The sequence below is a fragment of the Stegodyphus dumicola genome, chromosome 6 (genome assembly GCF_044657685.1).
Source record: "Stegodyphus dumicola isolate Sdum_Otavi_A_Nest chromosome 6, ASM4465768v1".
Classification (NCBI taxonomy): Eukaryota; Metazoa; Arthropoda; class Arachnida; order Araneae; family Eresidae; genus Stegodyphus; species Stegodyphus dumicola.
Window position 1 is genome coordinate 65,990,062 of NC_140773.1, and position 15,937 is coordinate 66,005,998.

The 15,937-nt window shown below is 30.6% G+C and overlaps 1 protein-coding gene across 3 annotated transcripts in view; it reads right to left on the reverse strand.

Moving 5' to 3' along the window:
* Positions 1-15,937, reverse strand: part of LOC118204480 (uncharacterized) — a 60,707-nt gene that overhangs the window by 25,421 nt on the left and 19,349 nt on the right. For 2 of the 3 annotated variants that reach the window (XM_085818449.1, XM_085818448.1), the window contains exons 6-8: positions 8,759-8,820; positions 934-985; positions 720-762 (exon numbers count right to left, since the gene is read on the reverse strand). In XM_085818449.1, the coding sequence (XP_085674575.1) occupies positions 720-762; positions 934-985; positions 8,759-8,820 (157 nt within the window). The remainder of the gene's footprint in view (positions 1-719; positions 763-933; positions 986-8,758; positions 8,821-15,937) is intronic. The other variant, XM_085818450.1, reaches the window with a different exon arrangement.

Consider the following 15,937-nt stretch of genomic DNA (forward strand, 5'->3'; position numbering starts at 1 on the left):
TGATTAACAGTCTGACCACTGGGAACTCATTCAATCATGATGAACGTATTGGGCCATCTTTCACACTGACTCTTCCTCCTGAAGACCACTTATGGCATTCTTAACACATGTGCACAAGACAAAATTTCATCTCCATAAGCCTCAGTTAACATTTTGAAATGTTTCCTCCATGGCTGATTTCTTAAGTTTCACAACTTGATGTTGATTTACTGTTTGGTTTTTACATTAGACATTTTTTTGGCTGAATGCAGTTGAACGTGTTCACTCAATTACACAGTACTCTGCACTGGCGTTGGTCGGTTAAGTCGAAACTTGCCACATAGATAGAGGATGTGTGTGGCATGACGTCACCAAAACAGTTGTTGCCAACTCCACTCTGTTTTCAAGCTACACGCTTAGTCACCTTATTTTGTGTCACACCTCATATGTAGGTTTCAGTTTTAAACAAGCAAGGTATTGAAAATAAAGTATATCTGGTATTGTAAAGATTACCAAAAAATATACTAATGTGCTAAATATGTATAAAAGAATTAAAAGTTACAAATACACTGAAATTAATTAAAATAAAAAAGGCACAATATTCAAGGTAACTGAAGACAAACTAAAAAAAAATCTATAAAACATGGACATAAAAATATAATCAAAATGTTATTAAAGAGTAATATTAGAAAAGATTACAACAGTTTTTAAATTATAATCTTAGACAAAAAGAAACTTACTTATTTGCAATATGAGTAATATGCTCAGTTTTTGATTCATCACCTAAAATGAAATCATTAAAACAATTAAATCACCTACATTTGAAAAAGTAAAACCTTCTAATATTTTAATCAGATTGACAATTTTTACAGAATAAAGTGGTTCAACTTATATTTCATTAGCAAAGTGACATAGTTTTATGTTACATTTGATGTAGAAAAATGCCACATTTACCATCCGTATGAATTTCCTCGGATTTTCTTTTTTTGGACACTTTTCTATTTTCCTTGAAATAAAAGAATTAAAATAATAAATAGTTAAAGTCTATTAATTAATATTGATGCTGCTCAGAGAAATTGCAACATTAAGAAATACATGGCTTAAAAGCGTGATTTCTGATTATCTGCACTCGCACTGAAATTTTACAAACTGGGTGGCAATTTTGGAAAGCAGTTACAAGCTCATGACTTTGGAGAGAAATGTTTGATTAAGTTCCTTTATATCTATCTCAGTTATGCATCCAGTGCTGCCTACCTCTCTTTTATTTTCATTCAAATAAAAAAATAATTAATAAATAACTAAATAAATAATAAAACAAATTTCAAATTTGAGCTTTCCAGATGCCCATATTCAGGTGCAGTTGTAGGTTATTCAAAATTTGATGGCTCTAGGTACCGTTGTTTTATCACAATGCGAGAAACATACATAAATTTATGCAGATTCTTCATTATTTAATTTCTTTAAATATAATACAGGGCTCTAATATTTGGTGGCAACAAATTAAAAAGTGATTCACCATTTATCTATGTCCCTTGCCCCTTTGGGCTATAAAAAAAGTCTGAAGGCTTTCAGATTTTACAATATGACCAAAGGGACTTTTTTTTTTTTTTTTTAAACATTTTGTGGGTTACTTTTATTTATTAAATATCATGTTCATCGCACTGAAACCATAAAATTAAATGCAACAGCAATATCGCAAAATAATTTTTAAATGAGCATATCTTTAGAATTTCTGATACACAGTCTCGCACGCTGAAGATAAAAATGCTTTTTCTTTTCGCGTACAGTGTTGCCATTGCTCGCTTTGAAATCATTGAGTTTGTTAATCAAAAATTCATTAAAGTAATACAAAATATGAAATTGATAATAAAACAAATTCCAAATTAGGGTTTTCAGATGCCCATATTCAGTAGAGGATTACGTTATTCAAAATTTGATGGCTCTAGGTATCGTTTTATCATAGGGTCTAGGTATTGTCATCGAAGAAACCTACATACATTTATGCAGATTCTTCATTATTTAATTTCTGTAAATTAAACATAGGGCAATAATTTGAAAAGTGAAAAAGGCAAAAAAGTTTTCAATGCAAAATGCCAAAACAAAATTAATAGCTCACCTGGGCTAATGCCCTTTAGGCTGAAAAAAAAGCTTCCTTTTTTTTGTGCTGTTGTTCTTATATACACAGCAATCTGTAGAGGGGGGATAGAGTTGTACAACTTCAGTATCCGCAAAGAACAGTTGAAACTTCACTTTACAGTGTTCGTACACATTTCTGCACTCGGAAATTAAGGACTTTTAAGGACCATTAATGAAAAAAATTGAGGACTTATGAGCAAATGGAAACTGAATAAATTCAATTAAAAATATTATTCTATGCCTGAATTTCACTTTTGTAATACCATCCTAAAAATAAAATAGATCCCTAAGTAGTATGCATTATTACTAAACATGAATTAACTAACATAATTATTAATAAGTTTGAGAATAAAATAAATTTCGTGCAGTTTATCAAGTAGTATTAAATATTTTACACATATAACAGTTGGACATATTTAAAAGAAGATAAGTGACATTTACGTTTTACTAATAGTTAGCTTTATGCTTTTTTTTTAATGTCTCATTTTGTCACATACTTGATCAATCTAGAGGTTTAGCAAATATTCGGGAGATTTTATGTCAAACGACATAGGTTAAAATGAGAAGTGAGATCATAATCAGCATCACTCATAACAAAAGAATGAATGTTGTCCCTCTGCTGCTTGTCTATAGAGAGACCTGCTGATTGGAACAAACCTGAAAATCCTGATGTAGGCACAGTTGGCAAGTGTTGAAAGTTAGTCAAGCTCTGCTTAATGCAGTTAATGTCATAGCTTTGTGTAGAGTTCCAGGGGTTGTAACCCAGTTAATATACTTTAAGGTTCCAATAAGCCATTAAAGCGCCAGAGGCGATAAGTTGTTTTATATATAAGTCTCAGTAGATGCAAAGAGTAAGTTTTACTTGATGGTGTTGATGGTTATTTGATGGGTACTCCACACAAAGGATTTAGTGATTGGATTCCCTAAAAACCCCAGTCGCCGTTTAAAAGGGGGAGTATATAAGGTATTTCTCCCACCTTCTTGGCAATCCTTCGTGGTGTAGTGGTTTGCATACTGGTAGCTGTATTTCAGAGGTCTGTGGTTCGATTCCCGGCAAAGGCGTTGTTAATTTTTTTATCTTTCCTGCTTTCAAAAATACCTAATGTCTCAACAAGCCTTCCCAAACATTTTGGCTAGTTTATATCATTTTTCTTCTCTTTACTTATCGATCTTTTCTGACAGTAATTAGAAATTTGTCTCAATATGCAAACCAGTGTTCTCAGTAGTTTCTGTGTGCTTTATCTCCTAACTTGTCAACCTCTCCACAACGTGCCTATGAGGGTTTACTTGATCTGGTAAAAGTTAAATAGTCCCCCCCCCGATAGACCTGAAGCAAATTATCACTGTATCTGAAAGTAACTACACTATCAAACAAAGAACTTTAAACATAAATGCATGTTCTGATGCTAACAAAGTACTTACACGGTTACAATTACAGCTCACGGTGACGTAATTAAACAAGAACAGTCAAATTCAAACTAAAAATGTGGACTAGTTGTCAAAAATAATAAAATTTAATTTTAATTTAATCTGGCTCAGTAACTCCATCATATGAGGAAACAGAAATGGGAACAGGGTTCATAGCCACATTTTAGTTAAAAAAATAAGCACCTATAAGCACTTTTCAAACACATTTTAAGAAAAAAAAATAAGCACCTGTCTAATTACATTATACACAACTGCATAACCTTAAAAATTAGACTTGTAATTTAAAATATGAGAAATGCAGTATTTATTAAGAGAGAATAAGCATTACTTCAACCATGGAAAATAATTATTTTTTTTTTTTTTTTTTTTTTTAAATAACAGTTTAATTTACAGAACTAGTTTACAATGAGAGAAAAAAAAAACTATGCAGAACTAAACTATATTACAAGATTTAATGATGAAATTTCAGTTCAAAATAGAGAAAATAAATAACAATAAGGCATATTTATTGTATTCGCTTGGAACCTAATAATAAATACAATTTATTTTTCCACTCATATCGATATTTAAATAATTTAAATCTCAATTCTGAACAATTTCTAAATTTTCATTGTATATCAGTTTTCCCTTAACAGATATTGCAAGCAAAGTAATTTAAGTAAAAAAGAGGAACATTTCTGAAATCAGAAGACAGAAATTTGCTTCACGCAGTCATCCTTTAACAGTAAAAGCTTAACTAACTTGCACACTCAGAAATTGGCGAATATTCGGACAGTCGAGCGTAACTTGAAAAAGAGGAGTGGAGTAGACTGTAGCCGCTCTTTAGATTTTTCCGCTAAATAAATGCTTTTGACATTTCGATATGTGCATCATATATATATATATTAAAAAAAAAAAAAAAAAACAATGGAACTGAAAAATATTCTGCTTAGCAAGCACAGTAAAACTCTTTTAAGTGTTCATAAACAAATCTCAGACAGAAAATCAAAATTAATTATCTCTGCAAAATATCGCAAACGTTATTGGCCAATACGTGCGCCGTAATTCTTCTCTATGTGATATTATGCAATCGGAATCAACAGCTGGCGGTATTGGGAGAATAAAGAAGTAAATAACTGGGGTGTTTTTCATTCCAATTTTCAACAGACGGCGTTAAATTTCCGGAATAGAATCATTCTTTGCTTGGGTTGGTAGACCGCAGAACTTTTAGTCCTATTCAATCTAGATTGGAAAGTGACTGACAAAAAAAAAAAAAGGTTCGTTGCTTGTTTTACAGCGAACTGTAACAGTTTCAATATTTGAGATTTTGGTGGGAAAGGGGATAACCTCCCAATCTTCGTACTGTATAATGTATTGGCCAAAAAAATTAAATTATTTTGACTATTTGATTAGTTTCCCTTTATTTAAGACATTCCGAATATTATTCCTTAGGAAGCTAATCTGTGTTAAAACACAACAATTTTTGGAAGTTTACTGTACTTCAGCAGTTACTGCAACTATATTATTATAAACATTCATACATATGCCCATAATATAAGCATAACGATCATAATAAACACGAATATGAACTGACAAAGCGAAACGAGAATGCAAATTATTAAGATCTTGATAAAAATTCAAACGTGTGTAGTATTTGGGTGGGAGGAAAAGAATGCCGGATGTACCGGAATTTTCTACTGCTTTCGCAATTCTTTGACCAATAGAACGACGGGCACCTGTCTGTACTCTTCATCAAAGCACACCAAAGGTTATGTTAATGCAGAGAAAGGGGGAAAAGCTATTTCCGGGAGTATGATTCACCATCTGACATTCCATATTAGGAAGAAAAGTTTTTTATTTAGTTTCGGCTTTAGTACGGAGAAAAATAGTGCGTTCATTAAAAAAAAGCACTAAAAGCAAACAATAAGCACTAAAAACAAAAAAATAAGGGCTTTAAAGAAAAAGTAAGCACCTATAAGGGCCTTTATATTTTATTTTCAAATATAAGGACTTATAAGCACTTATAAGGACCGCTACGAACCCTGGGGAAGTTATAGTAAAGGCTGAAATGATAAACTATTGGGTAATTTACATAATAATAACTGCACATAACTTTGAAGAATAATTTTCTTTATGTATTCAGTTTTTTCCTTCAACGTGTTTTCTTTTAATTTTAGAATTTTTGGATTTAATTAAGGATTTCTGTTATTTTAAAAAACACTAAATGCATGTAGAATGTACAAAGAAAGCAGCTAATTTTATTTCTTTAGTAATATGAACATTCAGAAGAAATATGAAATATATATGGTAAAGGCTGGTTACAGAGCAGGTGTGGCAGAATTTTTAGAATTTAGTGACACACAGAACAACAAAATCTAGATATGGCAAAACTTTTAGAATTTAGAGCAGGCATTGGAAGCAGAATTTAGATAGGCACTAGGCAGCAGAATTTAGGATAGAATCATCAGGTGGGAAAATGCATAGCACCAACTCTGTGTACGATGCATTTAGACACATTAGATGAATCTTTTAAATTGTAAGTTTTCAATTTCTTTATTAATAAGACAATCTCTTTCTATAATGCCTGCCCAAGTGATAAGATTAGAAGCATTTTTGATATTTTCCATGCTTTTGTCAAGTAAAAAGTACAGAAAATAAAGGGAAGATAAACATGTTAAGAAAAAAAGATTCTAGTATCAGGAGTAAAACATTCAAATATTATGTTTCCATTGTTCTTTCAGACGTTCTCCAAAAAGTAAGAAATTCATCGCAAACTTTCTGTAAAATGCATCCATTACATGTTGATATGTTGATACCATGGAGACATTTTTCATTTTGTCACATATTTCTCAAATCTTCTAGAATCGTGAGTCTATAAATCTTGCCTTCAAATCCTTCTAAACTTTCCATACTGCAATGTCAAAAATACTAAAGAAAAATTACCCCAACCAATTCTGTAACAGCAAAAAGCCAGATATATTTTGAAAAAAAAAAGGGGGGGAAGGAAAAAGTGTAAAATTAATTTTATAGAGAAAACTCATGCATATTCTGAGAGTTTTGAATAATCTGAGACAATTACATGGGAAAAACGCTTACTATGAAAAAATTAAAAAGAAGACATTTTAATTAATTACATAGCAAATTTTGCTTTTACTAAGAGCTGTTTTTTAAATTATGCTTTATAACTATATACCTTGTTTATTTTTCAGATTTAAAATATTGTACAATAAGTTGCCAAAATAAAACTTTATAATATGACAGCGAAAAATAAAAATGTTTTATTTTAATGTTATCTTTTAAATATAATTCTAATATATTACCATTATTTTAATGAGATTTATCAATGTTATGATGTTTTAAAAAAATCACTGAAAAATACTCAGATCTCGGAATTAAAAATTTTCTATAGAAACTGATCTTAAAATCGCCAAAATGTTGACAAGTTCTCAAATTTAGAACCATTTAATAAAAGAATTCACAACCCCAAAAGCGAAAAGTTGTTTAAGAGCTCTTTATTAGAAAAAATGAATTTTGAAATGCTTATGTTTCACTTCTTGCTTAGAAACTCGAGTATCCCATCATTTATATTAGAAATAGAAATAAATTATAACCCATGAACCTATTCAAAAGATAACCATATACATCAGTGAATTGCCAAAAATATTCCTCCAAAATGCTAATTCACACTCAAAATGGCAGTCGTAACAACAGACAGAAATTTCAGATGATTAAAATTAAGGACCTTTTACTGATTTTGGCCAAAATTAAGGACTTTTAAGGAACAAAAATCGATTTCAAAAAATTTAAGGACTTTTAAGGACTCTTAAGGACCGTACGAACCCTGACTTTAGGGTTTAGTATTTTAATACATTTTCTGTGAATATGTATTATTAACTGTGTCCCATCCAACGCATTAAAATTTCACAGTAAGAGAAAAGCCACATTTCAACACTATGATATTTCTTTTTAAGTTTAGAATACGTTAAGTTAATAAGTTTCTTTTCAAGATATGTTAAATTTTCTTCTAAAGTTTTTAATATGATATTTGTTATCAATATTTACAATGCTATCTTGTATATTAAGGCATGATTATGCACTGTCAATGCGATAACTGATTTTACTGATCCAATAATTTAGATCTGCTATTTATGATCCTCTTTCATACACTCTGAGTCAGATTAAAGATACATTTCATACACTCTGAGTCAGATTAAAGATACAGTGTTGACAAACATATCCTGTTTGCCAACACTGTATCTTTCAAGATCTACTTCATGCATTAAATTCCAGGTTCATTTGAGAGTTTTTTCAAATGTTGCAAATTCTCCAAACAGCACAACTTTGCAACAAAACCAACTCTGAAAAATATATTCAGTGCAAAGTCTGGACTCGTCGGGACTTCAGCGATTCCGGATTTGGGATTTTTCCGGATATTAGATGATCAGTTTAAACCTAGTACCATGTAGAAATTATAAAATTAAAAATATGAAATTGTGATTCATGAAATGAAGTATTTATAATCTAAAGGGTATTAAAATTTACAAAAAAAAAAAAAAAATCAAATCAGTTGTTCTTAATTCAAATAGCCCTAAATGTAATCTTTGAGTCCATGAGTATCAACAACAAAATCTATTTTTAGCATATGGAAAGAATGTTTTTAATTTTTTCTTGTCAACATTTCTTAGTGCATTTAACTTAAATCTGTAATCATCGCCAAGCGTAATGTCAACATAAAAAGTTGCCATACTCCATTGTTATTCAATTACTAACATACAAAAATTGTTTAGGCATTGCTACATGAGTCATTACTCAAGCTGTCATGTGTTGATAAACATGCGGTGATGAGAGAAAAGTATAATAAATAATGAATTAGTGTCAGATCAACGATGTAACTACGTGGAATGTTTCGGTTTGGGATGTGTGCCAAGCAGATACATAGCAACGAAGCCAAATTACTGATTGTACAAATGAATGCTAAAATGATTGTTTCTTCAACAACAAAGCATTTTATTTAGTGTCGAAGTGAAAATAAGAATCGGGACTCTCCAGATATTTTATTATGCACAGGGGGAGAATCAAATGCACATGCATAAAGCCTATGAGAAAGACGTTGGTGGTGGTTTTCAGGTGCAAATTTTAGATCATTCCTAATAATGGGCATCCAGACTTCAGACTGTATATACAAAATTAAGCAATAATAAAAAATATATTATATAAAGTATTTACAGAAACATACTTTAGCTGTTTTTTCTTCTGCTTTGGAAGATACTAAATCCTCCCTTGTTTTAGAGAAAACTGCTGGATCAAAAATAAAAATACACTTGAATTACAATTACACAGATATTTTGAACATAATAAAACTTTCATTTTTACTTTTACAAATTAATCAAAATAGCATTCATTTTGACTTAACATTTCAAAGCAGATTTTGCCATTAAATAAATGCAAAATACAAGATGAAATGAAATCCAAAATTAAAACTCACAGCAACCTCATAACATTGCAGTTCTGTCTGATGTAATCCCAACTGAATCTCGATAACCTTTTTTTTAATCCTCCAAAAAAGGATTAAAAATTGATAAAATAGTTATTACTTCTGTTTTTTCTCTTGTACAAAATGAGGTACATTTGTGATCACTCTGATTCGTTTACAGCTGATCAAGAGAATTAACATTTGTTGAAAAGGGAAAAGAATAATTGGATAAGGCTGACAAAAAGCAATAGAACAGAAAAATCATCTGCACAAAATAATTTATACTCGTAGTATTCTAAACACAGCTTCCAGTTAAGTCAGAGGGTCTAACAAAACAGATGAAAGTGACAAAAGCCTTTTTACGAAGTGCAAATATGATGCAGGTCTAATATTTTCACAGTAGTGGCTGTTTGGTGGATAAAGCAGACAACCTGATGAATGTTTTATTGCTAAGAGTTGCGGACAGAAGTCGGCTCAGAATTATACAAGAATGATTGGTATAACTTTGACAGTATCTGCACCAGCTTTCATGGCCCAGTGGTAACGAACTTCCACGATTAACGGGATAATGCATAAATCCCTAAAAAATTCCAGTTTTACAACCCCCCTTTTTTAATGTAAAATGATACAAAAATATCAGAATATAACATACATTATTATTTGAATAAAATTGAAAAAGAAAATTAATGCAATGCATTGCAACTAATGCATCATTATAAAATTTCATCATTACATTTTTATGTTGATGAAGATGATAAGAGGAAGAAAAAATGGAAATTTTGAAACCCACATTATGCAATGATAGAAACATATTTCATTCATTTGACTAATGGTATAAAATAACATTTACTTCAAAATATTATAATGAAGCATATTAAAAAAAAAAAACTACTTTGCTCTTTATTATATTAACCTCAAAAGCAAGTTTCTTTCTTAAGTGTAAAACTGTTACTGTTTCTTAAGTTAACTGTAAAGCATGGATGATGTCAAAACTGTTTGGAGAAGAGTTACGAAAATGGAATTAACGAGTCTATTCAATTGAAAATGCATTGCCCACACAAATGTCCGACACTTAAAAGATTTTTTCTAGTCTCTCCCCATGCAAATTGAATACTGCACACTTTTAAAACACTAAAGATAAATTATAGAATTCAAGCTTCATCAGTTGGTGATCTTTATTTGCAGCATATAAAAATTGCTAAAGAGGAACATTCCTCTAAGATGATAAAAAGTTCTAGATTAAAATTTTACATTTTACACTATAAAAAAAGCCACAGCTTATTCAATATTATCTTTTAATACATTGATTATTTGCAAAGACAATGAGTCTTTAAAAGATGCAAGCAAAAAGTATTATCCATCCTTCTATTAGTCATTAATATACAGGGTGTATCAGTACAGCGTTGACAAACTTTCAGGGGAGATAGAGTACACCTAGATGATGGGAAATCAGATAGCAATGCATGGTCGGAAACGTTTTCTTGGTGTGGTAGTGACGACACGGAAAGCAAAAAAAGGAAGGGCACAAACAGTGAGACAAAACATGTTTTAATATGTTTAATACAGCAGAAACCTACAAATAAGAACAAAAACAAAAACAATCATCATTAAAGAAGGCGTTCGAAATTACGACCCCAAACCGTGATGCGGGCCTCACATCTCTGCAGGCAAGATCTGCATCACAAATGGAAGATGCATGATGCAAGGTTCGTGCATCATGGTCCGTGTTGTAATTTTGAATACATTCTTTGATGATGATCGTTGTCTCTTTAAGTTGTTTTTTCTTTGCCTTTGTTGTACTCCAAATAATAAACATGTTTTCTCCCCCCGTTCATGTCCTTTCTTTCTTGATTTTTGTGTCATCACTACCGCGCCAAAAAAGCATTTCCAACCATGCATTCCTAAGTGATTTCCCATCATCTAGGTGTACTCCATCTCTCCTGAAAGTTTGTCAACACTGTACTGATACACCCTTATATGAGCCACAGAGTCAGCCTAATAAAAGAATTATTCTACCAAAAAAGTAGACATACTTTAATATAAGGTTTGTTTTCTAACTGCATTTTTGATAAAATGTGAAATTATTACTTTAAAGAATACTATAGGAAGGCGTAAGCTGACTAAGGTTTCAAAGCAGTAAATGCAACAACATGATCTTAGATGACTATATACATAAATAGAAACAGAAGGCAGATATAAATGAAGCTGAAATTATACTTTTTTAAGTGCAGTGAATGGTTTGAGTAATGAAAGAAGCAACATAACTATTGCTGTATAAATATGCACATTTTGTAGTACAACAGCAAAAAATACCTACAAAGTAAAATTTATAATTTAAATTAACAAATAGCTGCATATTAATGCATTTAATAAAATATTTAGATGCTATACGTACTTTAAACCTCCGACTGCTCAATTTGTGGACCGAAATCGCTTCCAAAATTGTGATTTTTTTTTTCATATTTTAAATCTATATCTATTGAAGAATTGAAAAATACATTTTTCCTTTCTAGAAAATATTTTTTATATAGATTTTTATCATGAGAAACTAAGTTGATAGAAAAATCAATTTCAGAAAACCCCCCAAATTTTTTTTAAATAAATTTCAGTCGAATTACAGTTAATTTCTATTTATTGCATAATATAAAAAAAAGTAAAATATAGAAAATTTAAGAAAATATAAAGAACTGAGGGGGAAAATATCTTAGAAATGCAGTTTAGTATGATAGAGTTCAAAACAGGGTTCAAGGCAAAGTCCAACTTCACAGTCTTTGCACCAGATTCAGTAAATCTAATTAATAATCAATATAATCAAATCTAATTAATAATTCAATAATTTAATTAAATAATCAAGATAATCGCTGAATGTTTTAGCCATTTCTGCAAGAAAAAAGTGCAAAAAGTGAAGTTTGAGTGGTAATACCACGTGCCTTCAAATGCCGCAATTTAGTGGATAACTAACGATATCTGTAGGCCAAAACATAAACTAAACGTCCAATAATGTATATAATTTATTTCAGCGGTTAAACGGGAAAAAAACGGGATGTGCTTCTCAATAAAGGAAGAAAAACACATGCCTGTGGAAATCATGGGATGAGCAGCCACAGGGTTAATAGAATACATTAATTAATATGTATGTATGTATGTATTTAATAGAATACATTACATCATTTTATTCATTCAAAACATGAAAAATAAAGAACTGTTTTGCTACATAAGAATGTATATTGTTACACAAGTCATGTTGAAGGGATGTATATATATGGCTAATGCTCAGAACTAACAAGTACACAGAGCCAAATTTTAAGTTTAAAATGGAAGCGCTCTAGGAAAGGAAGATGCTAGATATTTATTGCAAGTTCTTTTCTATTAAAAGAGTAACAATCATTGCCCAGAAAAATTATTATTGCTAAATGCAACCTGAAATATTAATGGCAACCAAATGATACATTCAAGATGCACTAGCTTGAAAATATAATCCTACAAGAATATTTGAGAAAAAAATTAGAATTCGCTGAAGAGAATAATTCATAATCCTTTCTTCCCTTGGCATGATCTTTGGCTAAGTACCATTTTGGTGCTGTGTTGGCACTGCAGCGTAACTTCTTCTTTTGACTATTTTAACGAAGACGTTCAATGCGAATAATTCCTTTTGGTACTTATGCATTTTCCATCGACTGCAAAAGTTAGTAGAAATCTTACCAAAACTGAGACAATGATTCTGGTGGAAGTTCGAGGGAACAGATGCCCTTTATCTGCTCTTCATTTAATTGGATAACCAACTAGGTATGAAAAATTAGAATTTAAATAACTGTGAGCTCAAGCTTTGAAATTAAACTAAGAAATTAATTCAAACTAGTGCCGAACATCAAATAGTCAAATATCCTGAATGGAATATAAAATAGCAACAAAACTGTCAGCGTCTTTATGAACTCAGTGCTGCATAAACTCACCTAAATATTAATCTAAATGGTGCTGCACTATTCCAAAATGTCATTTATTGAACCAGTTTCACACCAGTCTTTTCATATTTTGATTTTATGCATCAATATAACCAGTTCAAAATTAAAACTTAAGAATCTGATTCATTTGAAACTTAAACATGTGATGAAGCTTGCAGAGTAAAGTTGCTATCGTTGGTATGTTTGTGAATATTTTATCTACTGCTTTGGATTTATTTTAAATATTGAATTTTAATGCATATAATGGCAAACAAGCTATGAATCTAAAACATGATACTTTTTCTTTAATAAACCTCATTTTTATCTGTACTATAATAATATGCTATGCTAGAAATGGATCTTTATTATCAACTGCTTGTATACAGTAGTAATGGTGGAAAGAGTTTCTACAGTCTGTTTATTCTTTTATCAATAATGATGACAGTTCTAAAATTGATAAATAATTTAATTTCATACTGGTAAAATATTTTGCAGCAATAATAACTTAAGAAAAAGATTGGTTTGCTTCATCCATTCTACTCACCACATTTGATCTCTCGATTTAAATTACTGAAAATGAAAATATCAGGCCATCCTATAAGTAATGTCATTTTTTTAGATAGATTTATTAAAACATGTTTTAAGATGTCCAATCGAATGATTTTCATGGAAGTATAAATACCACTAATAAGCAAAGATAACTCCAGGTTTGCAAGTCTACGGGTACTAATTTGTTGCTTTAATAATAGCTCCTTGTGAAAATGGAAGTCACAGAAAAGTACATCATGGTTTGTGAGTACAATCAAAGCAAATGCTAGGAAAAAAAAATTGTAGAAAGTGAATATTAAAAGTGTTTTGAATTAGCAAGTGCCAATAATAGTTCTGTAAATTCCACCATGCAACCACAGATTGAAGGATGCAGGTAATTGTGGACACTCTTTTCTCATGATAATGTGTTGAAAGCAGCAACGAAAAAAAAAAAAAAAACATATATATAGCTGTTGAAGTCAGCATCAGAGCTTAATTCATTATCATCAACTGTCCATCACCATTTGAAGGAAATTGGAATCGTGTTTAAAGTTTGAGAAGTGAACGGCCACATGAATTTACTAATGCAAACAAATCATTACTACTTCTCTCCTCTTCATTCTCTCAAACTCAATTCATTCAAAAAGAAATTCCTTTTTTAACTGTCTAGTGATTGGTATTTCAAAGCTTACAAAGTTTCATAGATAGAAAAGAACACAATTCCAATGAGGCACCTGAAATGGACTTTTAAGACATTTCTCTCCAATATATTTAGCACTGAAAGAATATTGTTGATTCATATGGAAAATATATAATTGATTAAATTAAATTTGTATTTTACTTATTTTTATTACTTCAAACAAACATGTTAGTTACTGAAACACCTGTTAGTACTACTTTAAAATGAACTTGTATTAAAATAGAGAAAATACTGTAATGAAAGTAATTTTTTCCTTTATTTGAATTTAAACAAATATGCAGTCATTTCACTATTCATGCAAATTATTGAATAATTAAATGTTGATAACATTTACATGTAATTTACAGTAAATGTTGATAACATTTACATAATTATTATACGTAGAAGTAAGAATTTGCAGGTGAACTTCATGAGGTATTGAATGTATGGAAGGGATATTTTCAAGATCTGCTGGAGGGAAGAAATGAAACTTAAGACGCCTGTGGGATCTTTAAAGAACCAAAATGTTCCCAATATGCAGGAAATGAATCACTACTGTCCTTAGACAAAGTTATGCTAGCAATTAAGAAACTTAAAAATAACATACTGGCTGGTCCCAATTGTATACCACCTAACTACTGAAAAATAATAATAAATTGGTATTTTTAAATGCTATTCATAATACTATGATTAATGTTTAGATTTTGGAGAAAATACCCATTGAATGAGAAGAAGGCTCCATTTTTAAAAAAGGAGATCAATTTGAATATCATAACTATAGTGGCATTACTCTTCACAATACAGCATACAAAACATTCTCTTATCTATTATATGCAAGACTGCTACCCTTTATTGATAAGTTGACTGGGAACTATCAATGTGGATTTAGATCCAAAAGATCAACTATTGGCCAAATTCATGCCTTAAGATAAATCCTTCAAAAAACTAAAGAATGCAGTATTAAAACTTACCATCTATTTATCGATTTTAATTTAACTAAAGCTGCACTGAGTAAAGTGAGATGTAGATTAAAACTTAAAATTATTCATCTGAACCTTTTATAACACAAAGAAACTTACATCAAAGAGATACCCTTGTTTGCCTTCTATTCAGTTTAGTGTAAGAAAAGTGCATTATAGACAGCAGTTGAGACTAAAGGACCACTTTGTGGAATAAATCCCTGAAAATACTGGCATATTCGGATGATATAGATATTATTGGAAGACCAAAAAAGGTAGTAATCAAGGTTTAGCTCTTAAATCTTCTGCCAAAAATATAGGCCTTATGGTCAATAAGGATAAAAGAAAATTCATGGAAATTACACCCTCCATGGTAAACTATTGTACCCAAATGTGAATTAACAGCTACACCTTTTAAAAAAGTTGAGGAATTTATATAATTAATGACAAAATTAAGTTATGAGCAGAAATTTATAATATAATTAAAAATGGCTTACAAATGCTTCTTTAGGCTAAGACAATTAACATCTAACCTTATAAGTTACAAATATATACATGTTTTACTTTACGCAAGTAAAGCATAAATTTTAAATAAAAACACACAACACTCACTGGACATGTTTGAGAGAAATTCTCAGAGGAATTTTTGACTCAATACAGGAAGAGGGATGTTGATGAGCAAGATATAATTCTGAACTATACAGGCTTTATAGGCAACCACACATAACACAAGTCATCCATCATAATAGATTAAGATGGATGGGTTATGTTTGGAGAAGCCTGGAGGATAATCCCAGTAAGACCTTGACATTAAAAAAACCTGAGGGATCCCAAG